The 22967-nt window shown below is 42.5% G+C and overlaps 1 protein-coding gene across 5 annotated transcripts in view; it reads left to right on the top strand.

Moving 5' to 3' along the window:
• Positions 1 to 9: 9 nt before the first annotated feature.
• The window catches only part of FMNL2 (formin like 2), a 345204-nt gene continuing 322246 nt past the window's right edge, over positions 10 to 22967 (top strand). For all 5 annotated transcript variants that reach the window (XM_030887752.2, XM_030887757.2, XM_045298702.1 and 2 more), the window contains exon 1: positions 10 to 90. In XM_030887752.2, coding sequence (XP_030743612.1) covers positions 46 to 90 — 45 coding nt within the window. In that variant the 5' untranslated portion in view covers positions 10 to 45. The remainder of the gene's footprint in view (positions 91 to 22967) is intronic.

The raw sequence follows: 22967 nt of genomic DNA, 5'->3' as shown, positions 1-22967 counted from the left end.
CAGCAGACCGATTTCAGGGCGCACAACGTGCCGTTGAAGCTGCCGATGCCGGAGCCAGGTGAACTGGAGGAGCGCTTTGCCATCGTGCTGGTGAGTGCGCGGAGAGCCGGGGCCCCCCGGCGGGGCGGCGCAGCGGACCCCCGCCCCGGCCCTTTCTCCGGGTGCGCGCGGGGAGCCAGCCTCCCGTCGGGCCGAGGGGGCTCGCACCTTCCCCATTGTGGCCTCTCGCCCCCTCCCTCCGGGGCTCAACCCTCTCCAGGTCCCGGGATGGAGCCGAGGGGCTCGGGGAAGGCTGCCCAGCCAGCCCCGAACCCATTGTCTAACTGGAGAGACACCTCGCAGCGCGTGTGCCCGGGAGGTGCGCCGTGGGTATGGAGGGAAGGTGGCGTGGGCCCGCGAGGAGGGGGCGGCGAGCGGCTAAGGCTTTTTGTTTCACGAAAAATAATGCCCGCAACCCCCGAGACCCCGGGGGGACATCCCGCGGGCGCCCCGCCCGGGCCTGCGGGGTCCCCGGCAGATGGGCGCATGTGGTCGTCCGCGGGAGCCGTGCCGAGCGGTGCGCGGGGGCGAAGTTGGAGGACCGTCGCCCGGCTGGGCTCCGGGAAGCTCTTGTGAACGGGAAAGAGAAGGAAAAACCCGCCGCAGCGCGGCGCCGGGGTCCCTAAAGGGAGAGGGGGGCGTCGGAAAGCCAGCTTCGCCTCGGCGCGTTCTCTTTGGTCTTAAATCTTGAACCACAAAAATGTGCCGCTTTGCGGGGACGTGTTGCGATCTGTCCAGATTGCACAGGCGACCCTCTTTCTCTGGTGTAACTAGACAAGTCTCCGGTCGCCTCCGCGCGCTGCTGCTTTTGCAACTCTTGAAATTCAAGGCTCTCCTCTAGCTCCCTTTCCTGCCGAGACGAAGTTTCTGTGCCCCTCCCAGCCGGGGCCTGTCAGTGCTGGAGCCCGGGCTGTGGGGGCCGCTCTGTGCTCCAGCCCGTGTCTGGACCACGGTGGGTCCCACACTTTAGTGCCTCAGCCTGTTGTAAGGGACGGCAAGAGGCAAGACTGGAGGCTAGTCTATTCTTCACACGTGTACATTTTCCCTGAGTCCCCCTTTTTAAACTGGTCATCTTTGAAGCACTCCAGAAAAGTCGGCAGCAAGAGAAACTTGTGCTTAGGGCAGCCAACACTTTTTGTTTTGTTTTCAACATGTTTCCTGAATCGGTGAACAAGATCAAGAATCGGTTTTCTGAGATGAGAACATTGACCGGGGATTTTAAATCGTCAGATTTTCAAGTCTTTTCAAGGGGCTGATTTGATGTGGAGAACAATGTTCTGGATGGCAGGGTAACGTTATGCGCTCAGGGGGAACAGAGACCTTGGGCTTTTTCACGTCCTTAAGAAACTCGTCTGATGTGGCAGTCTGGGAGATAGATGAGGTTGCTTGGCTTGCCCCGTATCTTCTGTGATCACCCACAGCTGCTCCGGCTGATGCGCAAGATGGAGCACTCTGAAACGGAACAGTTTAGGCTTAATTACATCTCAAGGCAGCCTGGGTGCATTCTTGACCCGACTTTCCGCAGACAAGCGTTTTTGTTCGAAATCCTCATCCGACCAGACATATGGTTCTTACCTTCTGGCTGTGTGAATATGGATGTGAGCGAATGATTGTGGCCGAAGGGAAACCGGTGCAGATCAGCCATACCAATTCCAGTGCAATTCTGCTCAGCTGGGACCACCACGCTTTACGCGCGCTTCCCCTTACCCTGTTGATTAATAGCACATGGTATGAATGAATCTTTACACAAACAATGTCATGTTATTCACATCGTGGGTTTATATTACTATTAAGTCTAGCAGTTATGAATTTAGTGTGTAAGCATTTATGAGTGTATATCACAAGTTCCTTAGAGCGGTGATTGTACTGCATGTCACACATAGTTTATGGATGTGTTTACACTATTCTAAGTAGAAAAGAAGCCCCACCCCGCCCTCAAAATCCAAACAAATACCAAAAAATAAACAGGCGGGCCTTTGATGAATAGAGAGAAAGCTTTTGGGAGTGCCTAGGCCTTTTAAGGATGATTGTGGTGGTATTTTAATTTACTTTCTCCAATCAGCTCTATTTGCTCGTTGTAAAGCCACAGAGCGGTTAAAAGGAAACTCCTGAATTATTTCTAGGAACTAGGAAGTTATGGCAATTTCTCTTGCATGTTACCCCCATCCCCCACTAAGTCATACCTGTGACTCTCAATTTTGCCTTTTGCTTAAGAAATGAGCTCAAATGATGTAATTCTGGAGACCGAGCTTGGAAGACAAGCTTTTTTGTGCCAGCTCCGTAATTATAGGAGGGAATCTTCCAAAAGTTTGTGGAAAAATGAACTTGTGCAAAATGAAAAGATAATGAAAAATTTCCACAAACTTTTTGAAGCCCTGTCTCTCTGTGTCTCTGCCATTGAGCTAGTAGTGCTGACTCACAGTGGCCCTCTAGGGCAGAGTAGAACTGCCCCTCTGAGACTGTAACTCTTTACAGGAGTAGTAAAGAGTCTCTCTCCTTAGGAACCCTTGGTGGTATTGAATTGTAGAGTACAGCCCAGTGTATAACCAGTTCTCCAAGAGGGCTCCTCTACCCTTAGATAGTAGGATTTGTGTTTATATAAAGTGATGCTAGTTTTATATTGCAATGTAATAAAGATTACAGATGAATTTTAGAAACAAAACCAAAGAGTGATGCTGTGCTGTGCATAAAGTATCTAAGGATCTCGTGGAAAGTATGGCTTACATCAGGGGTGTCAAACTGGCGGCCCCAAGGTAATTTTTTGTGGCCCACGATGCTCTGAAATAAAATGAAAGTAGAAAAAATTGTTATGAAGAAAATAGTGCTTAGGGGAGATCGAGGCAATACCGTACACACAATTCCCTGGTTACATTTTATTTCAGTTTGACACCCCTGGCTTACATCAACACTTAATGAGTCATTTTAGAAATGGAAAACAATTCATCCGAATCTCCCAAGCTCTAGAATATTTAAAGCTTTCAAAAGGACTCCAAATTTACCGCCATCAAGCCAGTGCAGACTCATAACAGCCCTATAGGACAGTAACTCTGTATAGGAATGGAAGCCCCATTTTATCCCAAGGTGCTCCTGGTGGTTCCGAACTGCTGACCTTATGATTAGCAGCCCAGCTTGTAACTGCTACCCCACGAGAGCTCCTCTTTAATGCCTCCAGGAAAGAGTAAATAAAAAATAAATAGGCAGAAGTTCAGGTAGGAAAGCCTTACAAGAAAACCAACTGGCTCGAGGACAGTGGTCTTCATTAGCGTACAAGGGTTAAATTATAAAAATGAAAGGAAAAAACCTACTAATGGAAAGAGGAAAGAAGGGCTACAAAGTGAAAGACGAGGGCTAAACTTTTAAAAGTAATAATTTTTTCACGTGGAAAAGATTTTAAATAAGACTAAGTAGTAATTGCAGAGTCAACCTTCTCCCACCTCTTACCCCCAAACTCCTCTGCAGCATTATTGCAGTAATATTTGTAAACAGGACACAAGAGGGACTTTAAAAGTTCATGGGAAAATGGAATGAAATGACAATGACATTTTTAAGTAGACTTTTTTTGAAACCTTCCATGTATTCAACAGTAAAGATTATCGTATATACTGGGGTATAAGCCAAGTTTTTTAGCACATTTTTTGTGCAGTTTTTGTGGTAAAATTGAGTGCCTTGGCTGATATTCGAGTCGGCTTATACTCGAGTATATACAGTAGGCACTCTATTTGTTGAACGATTTGACATCCATGTGCCTAAGGTGTAGGATGTGTGTGTGATTTTGTTGTTGTTACTGAAGGAGTCCTGGTGGCATAGTGGGTTGCATACTGGGCTGCCAACCATAAGTTCAGTAGTTTTGAACCCCCATTCCTCCATGGGAGAGCGATGAGGCTTTCTGCTGCTGTACAGTTTTACAGCTTTGTGCACAGAGTCACCGTGAGTCACAGTCAACTGGATGGCAGTGAGTTTGGGTTGGTCTTCAGTGGAAGTGCTTTGTGAATCATAATCATCTAACTCAAACTTAGATTTTAACTCAATCACTTTTTGGGAATATATATTTTATAGGTGACAACAACATTATCCTGTACTTTTTTCATATGGATTTCCATTTGTATTTAGCATTTCTAATTGTTGAGAAGTGTGTGTAAGTGGAAATCTGGTTGTGCAGTGGTTAAGCCCTTTGCTGCTAATGGAAAGATTGGTGGTTGGAATCCGTCAGCCCCTCAGAGGGAGACAAGACCTGGCGATCTGCTCTCAGACAGATTTCAGTCTAGGAAAATGGATGTGGTCATGCTACCATGTCCTATAGAGTCGAGATGAGTTGGAATTGACCTGATAGCACCCATCAACAATATACATGTGTGTGGTGTTCATATATGTATTAAAAAAACAAACCCTTTCCCATCCCGTTGATTGTGACTCTTAGCGATGCTGTAGGGTAGAGTGGCACTGCTCTCCAAAGTTTACAAGAATGAAATCTTGACAGAAGTAGATCGTCATATCTTTCTTCCATAGAGTGACTGGTGTGTTCGAACTGCCAAGGTTTGTTAGCAGTTGAGTGCTTCAACCATTGCACCACTTGCGCACCCTCACTCTACACACACACACACACACACACACACACACACACACAGACACAGGCTTTAACAAGTTTTTGGAAAAATAACATTCTTTTCATGAACTTCTTACAGCTGCCTTGTATTTTTTTCCCCCAAAGATGATGTGCTAAAGTTGATTCTTTGTGGGTTTGAACAACTGATTTCTTTCATCATCAATTCATCTTTCCACATTTGATATTATTTTGTAATAATGTTCACTCATTTTTTGGTTTATAGTGATTGATTACTGCTGAAAATCTAAGGCCCACAATGCTTTTGTGTAGGAGCTGCCCTAAAGAATTCTTGCCTTGAGTTTCAGAGGAAAGGTTAATTTTAAATCCTCCGTTTTAGCTGCTGAATCTCTGTGCCCCATCAGATATTAAGCAGCTCTGCAAAGAGATGTAAGAAGACAGATTAGGAAGTAATGGTTTAGGGCAATATTATCTCATGGTTGATACTGGGAACTGCTTTACTATCTGATTAAATTGAGTCAATTTCCTTTCCAGTTTCTTTGCTTGCCCAAGGGGTTGAATGTAGTCATTCTGTTTTGAAAAGAAGTGGAAGCAGTTTTTGAGTACCTACTATGAGTCAAACCCTATGCTGGCCACTTCTTTACATGTTCTAGTTTTACACGTTCTAGTTTAAGCCTCACAATACCAGTTAGCAGCACAATAGAAGAGGAAATTAAGTTTAGTAAAATTGCCTGAAATCATAGAGCAATTAAATAATCAAGCTTGGCTTTTAATCTAGATTTTGGATTCTGCTTGCTACCATCACCACCCTCATTTGTATTGTGCATCTCTAAGCTTAGAGATAGGATCATATCTATATATTTGTGATAGGATTATATATATGTGTAAATATGGAAGGTTTGTTAATACAACTATATTTCAAGTTTATGCACCAACCACTTAACCCACTGATGAACAAGTTGAAGAATGCTACCAATTAAGTCAATCTGAGATTGATCAAACATGCAACCAAGGTACATCGCTAATTACTAGTGATTATAATGGAAAAGTTGGAAACAAAGATTAATATCTAGAAAGTATGACCTTGGTGTAAGAAGTGAGGATGGAGATGATAGAATTTTTCAAAACCTGTGATTTCTTCATTGAAAATTCCATTTCAGCAACACACATGTGTCCCTCGAGCAGCTCTCATGGTGTAGTGGAGTACCCATTGGGCTGCCAGTCGCAAGGCCAGCATTTGAAATCCACCAATTGTTCCATGAGAGAAAGATGACGCTTTCCGCTCCCAGAAAGATTAATAGTCTTGGGAATCTACAGAGGTAGCTCTTCCCTGACCTACGTAGTCACTCTATATCGGAGTTGAATCGATGGCAGTGAGTTTATACATCTGTACTTCACCAGATGCAATGCACAGGAATCAAATGGGCTATATCTATGGAAAAAGGCTGTGGGGGGAATTCATTATCACACAAAACACGACTGGGGCCCCACTATAGAGCAGATCAATTGCTTACATGCACGTTCAGGTTGAAGTGGAAGAAAATTAAAACAAGTCTATTAGAAAGTAGTATATCCCACTGGAATTTTAAGAGACCAACTCTGAAGAGCAGAATTGAAGCAATGGACACTAGTGGCCTGAGACCAGACAAGTTATGGAATGGTGCCAAGTCTATCCTACATGAAGAAAGCAAAAGGTCATTAAAAACAAGGCAAGAAAGGCAAACCAGAGTGGAGGTCAACAACTGAAACTTGCTCTTAAATGTAGAGTCGCTCCAGCAAATCAAAGAAATGATGAACAGAAAAATTTAAAAAGCAGCTCACAAAGACGTAGTAAATTATTATGATGAAACGTGCAGAGATCTGGAGTTAGAAAACCCGAGGGGGAAAACATGCTCAGCATGTCTCAAGCTGAAAGAACTGAAGAGGAAAACCCCCCAGGAACTTTCAGCCTTGAGTTGCGATATTGAAGGACTTATGGGCAAAAGTTGGAATGATCCCAGATGCATTAAAAGAAGATGGAAGGAATGCACAGAGTCACTGTACCAGAAAACAGTTGGTTGACATTCAATAATTTCAAGAGGTGGCATATGATCAAGAACTGATGGCACCGAAGGAAGAAGTCCAAGCTCCACTGAAAAACAAAGCTCTAGGAATTTCAACAAATTGATTCAGCATTGAAAGAATTCAAATCTATACCAAGAAATTTGAAAGACGATATTCCCGTTTTTGCCCATTCCAAAGAAAGATGGTCAAATAGAATGGGAAAATTATTGAACACCATTATATCACATGCAAGTAAATTTTACTGAAGATAATTTGAAAAATGGTTTCAGCAGTACATCAACAGTGAGCTGCCAGAAATTCCAGCTGGATTCAGAACAATGGCTATCATTGCTGACATCAGCTGAATTTTGGCTGGAAGCAGAGAATATCAGAAAGATGTTTACTTGTGTGCTACTGACTATGCAAAGTCAACTGTGAGGATTAGAACATTGCTAGAAATTGGAATTCCAGAAGAGGGATTTTCATGCACACTTAAGAACTTATACATAGACTAAGAGTCAGTCATTTGAGTACAACAAGGACCATCCTAATATGTCCTTATGCTGAGTAACTTGAGATACTGGACTATATGAAGAAGGATGCTGCATCAGGATTGAAGGACACTTTATTTATTAACAACTTGTGGTATGCAGATCACCTTGCTTCCTGAAAAAGAAGAGGACTTGACACCATTTACTGGTGAAGATTTAAAAACAACATAGCCTTCTGTACGGATTACAATTCAATATAAAGAAAATAAAACTTCTCAAATTGAACCAATAGGTAACATCATGATAAACAGGCAGCAGTGTGAAGTAGCCAAGGAATCCACCACTAACACTCCTGGAAGCAACACTTAAGAAATCCAAGAACATATTGCATTGGGCAAGTATACATAAGACTTCTTTAAGTGTTAAAGAGCAAAGATGCCATGTTGAGGACTGACATGGTCCTGGCCTAAGCTCTGGTATCAATTCCCTCCAATCCATGTGAAAGCTGGACAACGAATACAGAAGGCCAGAGATAAAAATGACGCAAGACTTTGTTCCACTTGCTTTGGACACGTAATCGGGAGAATTCAGTCTCTGGGGAAGGATGTCATACTTGTAGTGTGGACGGGTCAGTGCAAAAGAGGAAGCTCTTCAACCGCATGGATTGACATGGTAGTTCACACATGAGATTCGACATAACAATTGTGAGGAGGTTGCAGAACTGGGCAGTGTTGTGTTTTGTCCCGTTGTCCATAGGATAGCTGTGAGTCAGAGCGGACCAATGGCACCTAAGAACAGAGCCGTAGAAAGAAAGGAATAACAGTAACACAAAAAACCAAGCCCACTGCCGTCCAGTTGATTCCGACTCACAGCAACTCGAGTGGTTGCTGGGTTTGAACTGCTGACCTTTCAGGTAGCAATTTAACAATTAGCTCACAGTGCCACCAGAGCCCCCTTAACAGTCAAGTAGGGAAAAATGAATTCCTAAATCTGAGAAACACAAGCTTCAAATTGTTTACTTGGTTGAAATTTCTTTTTTTTTTTTTTTAGTATATGTGCTGCCGAAGCGAGCACGGTTGAAATTTCTTAAACAGTGAAGTAACTAATTTTAAACTACCTCAGTGGCAAAAGGAAAGTCCATTAAATGTTTCTCTTTGGATATTAACACTGCTTTAGTGCTAGGCGTGGAATTAAATAGCGGACTGGTATGAAACTTGGGTTTTCCTTTCAAGGTGGACTTGAAATATCTTGGTTGGGAATTTCTGGTCTTCCAATCAGAAGGAAGAAACAAGCTGTCATGGAAATGGGTCCACTTCAAATGTAATCACTTGCGTAAGGGACAAGGAAGGTCAAGTTTCACCATTTAAGTTTCATTTCCTACTACAAAGTACTGTTCGCTTTCAACCGCTTCCAAGGGGAGCACTTGCCATATGTCTGTTCAGCAGCTGGGTGGTAGGATGTAGTTCAGCCATCGGATGTGTGCCGATTTGTTTTCTCAGTCTTTCTTCTGTTCTGAGGTCAGGGCCTGGGGTTGACTACGAATCTTTGCCATCTCCTCCTGGGCAGATCTCCCAAGTGAGAAGAACATGTGCTTAGGACACGAAGTATCCCCCGCCCCCAATAATGCCAGTAAAATACTTGAACATGGATTTGGGTGCCTAGGACGGACAATGATCGAATGATGATGGAATGCCCTGAATCCAAGTGTTTAGCTCCAGTGAGAGAGGCCGCAACGCACACTGATGGAATCTGTGGGAGCAAATCTTGCATGCTCTTAAACTCTTAAGCTGTAAGAAGTATTCTTTTGCTTGTGGTCTCTCATCTAGCAAAGAGATATGGCCAGGAAGGTTGGAGACTGAGTTTCCAGAATCATTCCTTTTGTATCAGGTTGGGCTTTTTAAACTTTCCTCTCTGGTACTTGTTTTACCCTGATTACCCTGAGTGATATTTGATCCAACTATTGAGATAGTCAGCCCTGGTAGTTAGTGTATTGGTTTTGTGTTGAGCTGCTAACTAACTGCAAGGTCAGCAGTTTGAAATCAACAGCTACTCCAAAGGAGAAAGATGAGACTTTCTTTTCCTGTAAAGAGTTAGAGTTTCAGAAACACACAGGGGCAGCTAGACCCTGTCCTTTAGGGTTACTATGAATTGGAATCGGCTCAGTGGCTGATGGTAGTAGGATCGTCAACGAGTCTTGGGGGTGCTGTTGAGTAAGTGTTGGACCACTAAGTTACAGGTCATTGGTTCAAACCCACCAGCTGCCTCTCAGGAGAAAGATTAAGCTATCTTCTGTAAAAAAAAATATTTACAGCCTTGGGAACCCTTTACAGGGTCACTATGAGACAGATAGTTTGTTAAGGAGCCTGTGGTACAGTGGTTAAAACATTTGGCTGCTAAGCCAAAGTTGGTGGTCCAACCCCACAAACCGCTCTGTGGAGAATGATAGGGCACTCTGCTCTTGTAAGGCTTTGGAAGGCTGCCCCCTACAGGACAGTTCTACTCTGCCCCCTTAGAATTCAACTCGACAGCAGTAGGTTTTATTAGGATAGTTGTGAGAATTAAATACAATGATGAAATTCGGCACGTTCAAGTGTAAAGCGGCTAGAATAGGTTGTGATCGTAAGTCAAGTTCAAGTTTTGAAAGGGTAGAAAGGGTCTAGCTATAGCCTGTATGGTCTGGAACAGGGCTGACAAACTGAGGTTCACAAGCCACAGGCAGCTCTTTGGCACGCGCATATGACTCTGAAGTTAAATTGAAAGAAATGTAAAGGATTTTAGTCAGATAATCTTGATTTCATTTGTTTGTAAAATATACTTGTGGCTCTGGAATAATGTGTAAATTGTGGTGAGGGACAGGATGGGCCTTTCTGTCTCAAAAGTTTGCTGGCCCCCTTTTCTGGAGAGTAGAACTCTCCAGGGTCAGTGAGTGAAAGTTGCATTAAGTAGCAGAAAGAATATTCAAGCTGTGTCAAAAAGGAGGAATTGATGCTTCAAAAAGGGTAGTGCGTTCTTTCATGGAATCCTTCCAATAGATGCTGTGTGAGAAATGCAGGCCGTCGAAAGGCCTTCCTTGAGGTGAGTCTGTCAACTGCTGGTTGGGAGAGGTTGGAAATGACCTTCCTTCTGAGCTCAAAGAAGACCATATCTATATATGGCTCAAGTTTGTTCTGGAAATTTGTTAGGTTTTATAAAATCTCTTGTCTGAAGGGCATGGTCTTAATGAACTATGTTCTTTTCATACTTAGAACCTGGAGTAAGTGACAGGGGAAATGGAGTCCCCGGTTTTCAAATTTTATTAAGTAGTAGGTATAATGAAAGTGGCTGTCAGGGTTCTGATTCCCAGTTTGGCAAACTTGTGTTGGTGCTTGGAATCCTATGAATTTAGCATGGAAGGGCATTTGATACCTGTTCAGCAGAGTGCCACGTCCTCTCGTGTAGAATAGCCCTTTAGTGAGTTCTTTTCCTTGGCTACCCAGTCCCGTCATGTCAATTTTTTTCCTCACAAGAAATATACGCCCAAGCTTCGGGTTTACGATGGTTTCTCCTTAGCTCTGATGTCCTTCAACCTTGTGGGCAGCGATACCTCATCCGCCCTCTTCATTAAAATGATATTTGTTCACACTGCAGGGTGGTCTTCCTTTCCCCTCCCTAAGTCCCCATTCTCTCCAGAGCCTCCTCTTTCCATGTTCTTAAAAAACAAAGCAGAAACGTGATCCTTGGCTTCAGAGCTCATGGGTGGCCACATGACCACAGTTGCTGTAATTTCTAGGACATAACAAGGGCATTTCTCTGACCACACCTTCACTGTTCCTGTGTACCTTGTAACGGATGCTCATTCACTCCCTGCCATTGAATCGATTCTATAGGACAGGATAGAGTTGCCTCTGCGGTTTCTGAGGCTGGATATGTTTATGGGAGCAGTAGGCCTCATCTTTATCCCATAGAGCAGCTGGTGGGTATGAACTGCAGGCCTTATGGTTAGTAGCCCAACCAGTTACCTATCATGCCACCTAGTACTCTTTTTGACTGGCTTTCAGGACTCTTTTTTTTCACATCCATAATTTTAGTCTACTTTGTTGAATTAGTAACCCCAGGATTGTGTTTGTTGCCACAGAAACTGAAATCCCTGAAGTGTGTAGACCCCAGTTGCTCAAAGGATAATCTCACTTGGATGACTTCTGTACAGTAGACAATGCTGATGGTCCTGTTTATTAAAAATAACAAGCCCCTCCCTCCAACCCAAAACCCAATCAAAACAAAAAAAATCCAACAATAAACAAAACTTCTTGTCTCTGGGAAAAGTGTCAAATGGTATGCATTTTTGGCCATGTGTCTGGTGCTGGGCCATGAAGGTGTGAGATGGTCCCTGAAGGGATCTGAGATTTTCACTGGTCTGAATTTCAGTTTTGAATTGACGATTTGCTCAGAAACCTGACTTCCTTTCTTCATTCCATTTTCCTTCTCCCATAGAAATCTGGCAGAACACCTTGCCCTTTTTTAAGGTCACTCAGTTGCTCACTGCCATCGAGTTGGGGCTCCCTCATAGCCACCCTCTAGATCAGGGTGGAACTGACTCACAGACCTTTGAGTTTCGGAGACGGTCATGTTAACAGAGTAGAAAGCCCTGTGTCAGAGGAGTGAGCGGCTGGTGGTTTCAAACTGCTGACCTTGCAGATCAAAGACCAACTTGTAACCACTGCACCACCAGGGCTCCTCGTTGTTTATTTGTTTGTTTGTGTTCAGTGGAACCGGTATGCAACCAAACTTGGAAACCTCTATTTCAGCTTATCAGCCCTTATTTGAGGTTGGCTGATGAAAGGACTGGTAGGCAGAAACCAAGGTTTTCAAGCTTGGTTGCATATTGTTACCATCTGGGGAGATCGAACATAAGCAAACCATTGAAAAACAACGGCATGACTCCCACTGCCAAAGATCCTGATATGTCTATCTGTGTGTGATCTGAGCACCAGCATTTAAAAAATCTCGATTAATGCAGGGGAGCTGGCGGGGAGTAAGGCGGAGCTGATATCAAAGAGTTCAAGAAGGAAGAAAATATTTTGAAACTAATATTGGTAGCACTTGTACAACACTGCTTGCTATGATTGAACTACAGAATGGTATGATGTCTGGATTAGCTCCTAATAAAATGGTTTGGAAAAACAAACGCTGGCTAGAAGAGTCTAACATGCAACCAAGATTGAGGAACTTGGTGATAGAGAAATGTTCCTCCTCCCCCACCTTCTCACCGGCTCTGAAGACCAAGCATAAGACATGAGACTCCCATGAGAAATGTGACGACAGTAGGGAGTCTGAAGGATAGAACTGCGCCGTAGGGTTTTCAAGTTTGTAACTTACCCTCGAAGCGATTGCACGTCATGGCACCAGGGCTCCTTGAGAGTAGTAAATGAATCATCTAATAATTAATAGAAAATTTGAAGAAATTAGTCAAAGTTGACAAGGGTTCAAAAGAAAAGAAAAAAAAATTTAAACATTATTATTTTCAACCCACATCTGCAAGATGAGAAATACAGAAGAAATGGAACACAGCATGTTGAATGGTGGTGGGACTCACGTAACCATTTAAAGTATAACCATCAAAAAAATGAAAATCGTAGAGGAAGTTCTTGTGTATATTATAGCTAAAATGAGGTGTGCTTCTGGAGTAGAGTGATCAGTAAATCAATTGTATTTTTGTTCAGGCCTCTCTATTTGAGAAAGTCTAATTGTTGGTTCAGTGCAGGCCTTTTGCTTTGATCTCCGGTTTTACCACTAACAAAGACTTGATGAGCTTGGCTTCCTGGAGTGAAATTCAAATACACTTGTGAAATGTAAACAACATTCATTTATTAAGAATCCTATAATCAAGGCAAATTGGCATGCTTATATAAGCAATTAGCTTGGAGCATAGAAGATAAATAGGAGGCTAGGTTAGGAATTGAACTGATTGTTCTCTGTGGAAGACTCTAGTCATTTCTTTATTAGTTATAACATAAGCAAACAGAAAGTTACCTTCATAATCTTTTTAACAGTGGTTTGGAGGTTGAGGACAGTATGTGATTTTCTGGAACTGTGAGAATAGAAGCAATTATTGTCTCATTTTCATATGGAAGGTTTAATAAACCTTCCAAGGATATGTGGGTAGTTGGTTTATAACCAGATATAACTTTGTTATAATTGGGAACAAGATGAAGGAAACTAAGGATTTGGTTGGGAATATTAAAGGGTAATGGATTTTATTTAGGTGGGGAAGGTAAAGGAGTATTTTGTAATACTCAAACCGTTAAGTAATTTTGACTACCCACTGAATAATATTCTGTGTGTGCGTCTAAAATATGGAAGCATCCTAACTCAGCAAGTCAGTTCCCAATGAGTTAAATACCTCTAAATGTCTTATTTCCCAGTGAGTTACATACCTCTAAATGTCTTATTTGTGAACATTGGAGGCCTAATTGGATGGTGATGAATCAGATGAATAACTATAGGTTAGTGTTCTATCCCTTTCAGTTCTCCAAATTGTCAGCCTTGTGGCTTTTCCAAGGAAAATTTCCCTTTTTTAATGACAGTAGGGCATCTAGACGGTTCTGCATTCTTTTCTTCCCCTGAGGGCTTCTAGGAAGCTGTTGCAGTGTCAGTGTATTGGGAGCAGGATGCCATTACCTTGGAATTAGTGATTCTCTGGCCTCACAAAATTCTTATTTGACATCATCTAACCAGACCATTCAGATAGGAATTTGGAGAATCTGGACTCCAGGATTTGTGGAACCATTCACATTCAGCATTGGCAGTATCTTTTCATAGTAAAAGTTCTCAGTCTTGGGCTTGGCTTTTGGAAAATATTTTCTTAGTTTAGACATCTCTGTATTATCTGGGAATTCACTGGATCGTAGTGGTGAAGTTTTGGCCTGCAAACTGCATGGTCGGCAGTTCAAAACCACCAGCAGTTCCTTGGTAGAAAGACTAGGCTTTCTACTCCCGTAAACAGTTGACAGTTTTGGAAACCCACAGGGGTCAATGTGAGTCAGCATTTACTATGGCAGTGAGTTTGAGATGAATGAGTTCTCACTTAGGAGACTTTGTGATACTGTAGGGTAGGTGTTCGGCTGTTAACAAGTCAAGGTAGGTGGTTCAAACCCACCAGCAACTCCATGAGAGAAAGATGAGGCTCTGCTCCCTTATCTAAAAAACTTTCTCTAGGGTGGCTATGGACCAGAATTGACTCAATAACAGTAGGTTTTGGGGTTTTCAGTTTTCACTTAACTGGAGTAATTCTTTAATATTACCAATAGTTAAAAATATATATATATATATATATTGTATTACTAATAGTTTGGATATCTCACTCATTGTTAGAAATTCCAGTACTTACTCTCATTTTCCATTGACCATTGGGGGGAAATTTTATATATATAATAAATAACTGTTGTTGAATATATGTATAATAAATAACTTTGTTATTGTTTGGAATGATCTCTCCTAAGGATTCTTAATAAAAATATTTCATTCTTAATAAAACACTTGTTGAAGAATAATGTAGACAGAAATGGGCGCATGTATTAAAATCACATCTTGATGAATTTTTGTACAATGAACACAGTGTACAGGTCAGTAATCAGAATCTCACCCTTGATAATTTTTTTAAAAAAATGTGGTTATTAGGCTTGGCTGTTTGCCTCCCAGCCACTGTCGCTCTCCTGAATTTGCTTTCAAGGTGGTCAGACCCACCGAGAGAGAGCAGGCCACAGGGTTGGGCCTTGTGTTCTGGCTCTAAATGACTTTAGCTATGAGGTTTCCACCACTTCCTTTGAGATGCTCCCTCTGTCCAAGTAGGCCTAACTATTAGTAAATATTGACATCACAGCATCTTTCTGTTTCCAGTTGTGTCCTCATGAACCCTGACATTAAAAAAAAAATCTCAGAAAGGAGACATTTTGATTTGTGTCCCTAGAGTAAACATGAGTGGGGAGTGACTTGCACAGTGAACACGAGCACTTGCAATTTGGGCTCCAATCCTTGGAATTACACGTGCGTGGATGCAGGTTTTGTGTATTCCTTCTGTAGTTTTGCTTTTGCCATCTTTCACAATAACCCTCGGAAGGTAGATTGTAGTTGTGGTTAGTTGTTTTGGAGTTGAGTCTGACGGTGAGTCTGTGTGTGCAGAGTAAACTTGCTTTATTGGGTTTTTTTTTTTTTTTTTGGTTTTTTAAAAATCAGTTTACTGGGGGTTCATACAGCTCTAATCACAATGCATACATACATTCATTGTGTCAAGCACATTGGTACATTTGTTGCCATTATCATTTTCAAAACATTTGCTTTCTGCTTGAGCCCTTGGTTTTTGTTTTTTTTAACATTTTATTAGGGGCTCATACAACTGTTATCCCAATCCATACACACATCAATTGTGTAAAGCGCATTTGTACATCGTTTCTCAAAACATTTTCTCTCCATTGAAACCCCCGACATTAGGTCCTCATTTTTCCCCTCCCTCCCCGCTCCCCCCTCCCGCATGAGCCCTTGATAGTTTATAAATGGGTATTTTGTCATATCTTGCCCTGTCCGACGTCTCCCTTCATCCACTTTTCGGTTGTCTGTCCCCCAGGGAGGAGGTCACACACAGTTCCATGTAATCGGTTCCCTCCTTCCTACCCATTCTCCCTTTACCCTCCCTGTTTCGCCACTCACACCACTGGTCCTATAGGGCTCATCCGTCCCGGATTCCCTGTATTTCCAGTTCCCATCTATACAAGTGTACCTCCTCTGGTCTAGCCAGTCCTGCGAGATAGAATTCGAGTCATGGTAGTGGGAGCGGGGAGGAAACATTTAGGAACTAGAGGAAAGTTGTATTTCTCATCATCGCTACATTGCACCCTGGCTGGCTCATCTCCTCCCCGAGACCCCTCAGCTGCGACCTTCGGAAGAAGATTGCCAGGTGCCTCAGGGGTTGACGCTACCAGCCACTCTTGCCACATCTATTAAAAGGACGAGCTTGTGCATTTCGTCTTCTGGCTAAAACTTCCCGTCAGAGCCCTGTTTCCGTATTCTATCCATTAGACCTGATTTGAGCAGCTTTTTGGCCATGTTCATTGTTAATGGTTGTACCTTCTGAACTCCTCTCTGACTTCTGTGTCAAGGCCATCCATAGATTGGCTCAGTCTCCTGGCCTCTTCCATTTCATTACAGGACTCCTCTTCCATTTCATTACAGGACTCTGACCTAGAGTTTGCTTTATCCCCTGCTCCCAGAACAGAACCTCATTTTCCCTCCTTTAATCTTTTCTTCCACAGGTTCCCCGATGCATAGAAATTTCTCCTTTTGTGTCTCAGCTTATTTAAGTCACGTCCAGTCTTTAAGACTTCTTAAATTCCACCCCTTTCCAGGGTTCCTATAGGTCTACATCAGCTTCAAGGAGATGGGGAAAAACATCTCCTTTCTTTGATCTCTTTATAGTATGAATTACTGGTCTTACTCATGAGGCACTTCATTAAATATCACCCTGGGTGAGGTGTGACTGAAACGAGGGGGTGCTTTTCCTTTATGTGTAGCTTTGTAGTCACTCATCACACTCTCAGCCACCTGCTTGTGCCCTTGTTTTATCTTCTAGCTCACACTGTGGGCTCCTTGCAGGCAAGGATGGTAGCTTACAGGTAGGTCCTGGCAGCTCTAACTTAGCCAGCTCGGTGCTTGGCCCAGAGAAGGGTCTCTTCAGATAACGAATGACCTCCTTGTGAAGACTGATGCCCATTGAAACAGAACTCAGAGTTGAGTAGCTGCCTCCAGAACCAACTTAACTAACCCTGCAGGTTGCCTGTTCATTTTACACAACTTGTTTTTATGTTGCAAGGACACTTTTTAATAGATTCTCCTTTTAAAAAACTTGTAATTGTTTTTTATTGGTTTATTTTTGAACAGATTTATTGACATATAATTCATGTCCCATACCATTCATTCATTTAAATATGTTAAAAGAGTTGTGCAGTCATCACCACAGTCAATTTTAGAACATTTTCTTCATCCTTGTATCCATTATTATTAGCTCCTCATTATCCTCCAACCTCCCTTGCCACAACCCCAAGGAACTATTAATCTAGTTACTGTCTCTATAGATTTACCTAATAGATTCTTACTCATCTTGGTGTTCCCCCTCCCACTCGACTGGAGTTGTTGCCCAAGAATACTAACCGTACAAAGATAATGAATTGGCTCCCTTAGGGAAGACATGTGAATTAGCAGAAGAGGAGGAGGGAAGTGGAAATGGCCAAAGAAAATCAGGAGTTTGTTGCTACCACCAAGCCAAATTGGAATGTCATGTTGTACTGTCTCGGAATGAGTGGACGGCACCCCAGGAAAGGACATGATGTTTTCTTTTTTTCTTGGAGTGAAAGTAAGTTTAAGCAATCAACATTTCTTATTTTGGCATGTCAGTGCTTTCCTGTATGCGAAGTGCTTCAAGTGTGGTACTTTCTGTGATTCTGAGAGCTTTTAATTTAATAATTGAGGCAAATAGGGTATGTGGATATGCGACTTGAAGTCATACAAGAAGGTGGTGGTAAAGTTCGTGAATGGATTTGAGGTCTTCGCACTAACACTCCAGGGGAATCATTCACACTAAAATAATTGCAATGTTTATGTGCTCTCTCATATATTATTGTGTGCTTTATAAATATTACTTGTTGCCCCTGGTAATCATTCAAGGTTGGTCTTGTCTTTCCTTTCCTAATGAGGCAGTGGGGTTCACAGTGACCAAATGGCCACAACCAAGTGACAGAGGCAGGATTTGAATCCAGGCTCGTCCGATGCGAGAACCTGTAGCTTCCTCCCTGCGACAGTCGGTACGTTTTCTGAGTGACCGAAAGGATGCCATTAAATGTATGCTTCTTGTTCTTTGCTCTTAATACCCGATGAATATAATTTATTAATCCATACAGTAGCTGTTTATCTTGTCTATATGAGCACAGTTTGTTGATCTCAAGGGACTTGGGATGTGGTTAGGAGAATAATCAAAAGCATTGCAGAGACCTTCATAATCCCCGTAGATTATATTCTAGGGGCTTTGAAGGAAAATGTCATTTCCTTCATTTGAGGGTGGGAAAGTTTCCTCGGACTAGGAAGTAGAGAACTAGCTTTGGAGATGGCCATACTCATCCAACCCTTGCTCGGCTGCACTGTTAGTCTACACAGTATAGTCTGGCTCCTCTGACACTGCTTAACAAGCCCTGTTGCTAACTGAAAGCTTGGTGCTTAGAATCAACCCAGCAGCCCTGCAAGGAGAAAAACCCAGGCATCCACTTCCATAAAGATTACAGACAAGAAAACTACTGAGTAACACTGCTCTGCCACATGAGGTTGCTATGAGCTGAAATGGCCTTGAGAGCACGCAACAGGAACAAGGGTTTATCCTTTCACCAGGTAGTCCAAAGGTACTTATTGAGCACTAACGATGTGCCGGGTAGTGCTGTAGGCAGGGTTGGACCTCAAGGAGCTTACAATCTAATGATGGGAGGGTACAATAGGGTAGGGTAGGGGTCAGGTATAAAAGGGGTAAGTGGAAACATAAATGAAAAAGTACAGATACCATCTGGGCACCTATCTTAGTGATGAGTGGTAGGCGGCAGCCAGTGTGTGATCAGGATTGTGCCTTCCTGCAGAAGGAGTAGTCCGGGCTTGATTTGCTTCTCCCTCTGCTGGCTCAGTGTGAAGTTCTGCTGAGGTTGCTATGAGGTTGTTCCCTGGAACAAATGAAGGGAACAACCTAGGGAAAAGTACACAGACCACTGGCCTCCTTTTTTTAAGGGACCCTGTAGGTAGGGGCCCAGAAGTCTTATTTCCATTGACTGTGTCATAACAAAGCCATTTCTTATAAGGAGCTTTGTGCAAATACAATTCTGCCGCTTGTTCAATTCAAATGAATATTGGCTTCATACAGTTTGAGAACGGAGCATCTGACTCATGTGAGCAGCGCCCCTTCTGAGTAAAGGCACTTTCAAGGCCGGTATGTTGAATGGTCCAGTTTTTCCCTTGAAGCCATAGGTTGACCTGGCCAGGCAAGCTAGAAAGAACTGCCGTTACTGTCACTTGCTGCTAGCTTGTGCTCAGACTCAGTACTCCCTCCCTTTTCTCCCCCTCACTCTTCCTGTATGATTCCATCGAGAGATTTGGTTCTAAAGTTATAAATAAAAGTTGGGCGTAGTTAAAATTAACCCTGCACAAAAACAAAACGGCACAAACAAAACTACACTACCTTCTTGCCATTGAGTTGATTCACACCCACAGTGATCCTGTATAGGGTTTCCAAAACTTTTAAGTCTATATGGGAGCAGATAGATAACTTCATCTTCCTCCCGCAGAACGGCCTGGTGGGTTTGAGCTGCCAAGCTTATGGTTAAGTAGTCCAGGCTTACTCAAACCCAAACCAAACTCACTCCATCAAGTCGATTCCAACCCACAGTGCACTATGGGGCAGAATTGTAGGGTAGAACTGCCCCGTGGGTTTCTGAGACTGTAACTCTTTACAGGAGTAGAAAGCCACATCTTTTCCCCGCAGAGCTGCTGACTTTGTGGTTAGCAATCCAACATATAACCTAATATCCACCAAGGATCCTTCAGAATTGCCCAAAAAGTATGATTCTGCGTATACAACCCTAGATAGTAATTTTTTAAATGCATGCTAAAGTTTACAAACCTCTGAACTTGGCTAAGGATGTCATGAAAGTCCAAACGAGAAAAGACAAGAAAGAAGTCCACATGGGATTTCAGACCTGTTTGACCTTTAGTTTTCAGAGTTCCAGTAATGATCGAAAAGATGGTGGAGAATTCTAGTTGCTTACATGTTTACTTCATTTGCCTATATTAATGGGTTTATTTCTTGTGAGGATTAAAGGCAGCCTACACAGTAAATGTGGGCTTGGCGCATGCATTGTAATAATAGTGGCAGATTACTTATTGTGCATTTCTTTAATCATTCAGTAAATATGAAGTGCCGCTTGAGAAACCTGAAAGGTGGGCGCTAGCTATCATGCTTTTTGTGTGTATGAGAAACTGAGGATTGGAGATGTGAAGGAACTTGTCCGAGGAGAGACACTTCCAGTAGAGATCGGAGCTGAAAAGCAAACCTTTTTGATGCTGAAGCTCCTAACATATTGTTTTTGATAATTATTGACAAAAATAAAATGTTTCAAAGAAAATTGAAAGCCCTGTTAGGACAAGTCATATTGGTGCCTATATTGATTTTGTTGATATATACCCCAAGCATATGTATGTATGTATGTATGTATGTATGTATGTATTTGTGTGTTATAATAAGTGGATGAATAAGCCACTGTCCACTGTTGAAATGGTAAAGGCCAAATAAGCTTGTGATCCAATCGGCTTTTTCTGGTAACAGTTGTCCTCTGAGGCTTTCTGAAGGCTCTCTTTGAGACAGCTGTCTCTGAACCTTTGTTGTTGTTTTTTAAATGTCTCTAGTAAAATGGCTGTGTTGTTATTGCTTGAAGGCTCTGTCATGAGCCCTTTGCTTGGTCTGTAGTGTTAACCCCTCGACTTTGACTTTCTTGTAAGGGGAACAACCACTGTGCCTTATGTTGGGGTTTGCTTATTTAAAAAAAAATCCCATGTAAGCGTATTCATTCACTCAATCAACAAATGTTTTTTGAGTGGTTACTTCAAGCCAAGCACTCTTAGGATGCTGGGACACAAAGGTGAACAAAGCATCATTTCTCCCTCTGGAGTTAACTGCCTGTTGGAAGATAGTTATGAAAATGTAGGTTATTGGATTAAAAACAACTATTTGCCGTGTGTGTGTGTGTGTGTGTGTGTGTGTGTGTGTGTGTGAGAGAGAGAGAGAGAGAGAGAGAGAGAGAGAGAGACAGAGGGCTATGAGTTGGGCTACAAACCACAAGGTCAGCCTTTGGCAACAAGTATAGATGAATTCTGCTCGAATGCTTAAAAATCCAGATCTGTTTATATCAGCGTGTATCTAAATGTGTCTGTGTACAAACAACTTGGATCAATCTGGTAAAGAGTGCTCGTGGGTGATAGGCAAGGAGACTTACTCTTAAATTACAAGTATCAGAAACTGTCTAGTCCTTTTTTACAAAGCTACTTTTTTGTGTGTGTCAATTTTGCATTTTTTAATCGTTTTATTAGGGACTCATAAGACTCTTACCACAATCCATACATACATCAATTGTGTAAAGCACATTTGTACATTCATTGCCTTCGTCATTCTCAAAACATTTGCTCTCCACTTAAGCCCCCAGCATCAGGTCCTCATTTTTTCCCCTCTCTCCCCCCTCCCTCATGAGCCCTTGATAATTTATACATTATTATTTTGTCATATCTTGCCCTGTCCGACGTCTCCTTTCACCCACTTTTCTGTTGTCCGTCCCCCAGGGAGGAGGTCACATATAGGTCCTTGTAATCAGTTCTCTCTTTCCAACCCACTCTCCCTCTACCCTCCCAGTATCGCCACTCACACCACTGGTCCTGAAGGGATCATCCGCCCTGGATTCCCTGTGTTTCCAGTTCCTATGTGTACCAGTGTACATCCTCTGGTCTAGCCAGACTCTTACAAAGCTACTTGTGAGAAGTGTTGGCATTGACCCTCATGTAAGGGCATTTAACCAAGCTATTAGAGAAGGCTTAGTTTTAAAACTTAAGTAAAAGCATTTTTGGGAGCACAGGGTTTGGAATGAGGATTCTGCTCCATACGAGATGAGTGATCTTTTAAGCTGGGAGCTGTATCTGTCATAGGAACTCTCTAGTGGCTGTGAGAAGTAAATGGTAAAGTTTTACACACTCCACTTTTAGCACCTAGATGAGTACAAAAAGTGGTGGTTCTGATCATTTTTGTAGCCTTTTAAATTTCATTTCATTAAAGCACAGATAGGATTCAGGCTGTAAGCTCAAACTGGACTCTCACACACCTCACAGGTAACTAACGTTCAGTTATCATCAGACTGAAATGGGAATAGTAACAAGAAGTCCATGGCCCCAGGGCACCCGCCATTGAGTTGATGGTGGCCCTTGCTAGTCTTGCCTGGTTGATCATTTTTGATTTATCTTTCCAAAAGCCTATTCCACGTGGACAGCCTCCACTTGGATATCTTTTATTATCCTGAATCCTGTATGTTTTGTGCTTCCTGGAAAATCTAGAAAAGGCCCGGGTATTTCAGGGAAGTGGACTGTACCATTTCAGAGATCATTTCATAATCAGAGCAGATAAGCACCATGCTGTGTACAATGCTGGGACCACAAAGAAGCTAGTTCAAATGAGAAAAAAATTCAAGGGCGTGACCATCTGAGCCTTGAAGAAACTGTGTTGAAGTTTTGTTTGGCTTCACCTCTATCCTGAGATGGATGGAGTCATTTGGACTTTATTCTAAATTCCAATATTAGCCAAGGGGAACAAAAAAGGATCTGTGTAACTTTTGTTAAGATGACCTTCTGTTTGATTTGAGAGATAGTACACAAAAGTTGTCATCATTTTTAATCAAGAACACTATGGCATCCAACTTGCTCTAGGAAACAGAGTAGTGGGCCAGTCATTACAGGTTACATAGTGACTCCTTAGTGTATTTTATTCCCTCAGAATGTCCCATATTAATCTATATTTAGTTATGCTTCATGCAATTAATCTAGGAACCTCTATCGAGACATGAGAGTCAGAATGTCCTGAAGACCCTTACACAGTCTTCCTTTTAATTCATTTCCCACTGAAGAAAACTCATTTTTCTCCCAGACGATTGAGTTAGTTAATTGTGCCAGCCTGGCCGATAATCACATGTGGTGCTGGTTGAAAGGCGGAGGGATAAATGGGTGGTGAAGCCTCGCCTTTC

The sequence above is a fragment of the Echinops telfairi genome, unplaced genomic scaffold (genome assembly GCF_000313985.2).
Source record: "Echinops telfairi isolate 266 unplaced genomic scaffold, ASM31398v2 ScPeMD7_4;HRSCAF=17, whole genome shotgun sequence".
NCBI classification, from domain to species: domain Eukaryota; kingdom Metazoa; phylum Chordata; class Mammalia; order Afrosoricida; family Tenrecidae; genus Echinops; species Echinops telfairi.
This window is presented reverse-complemented; position numbering and strand designations above follow the sequence as displayed.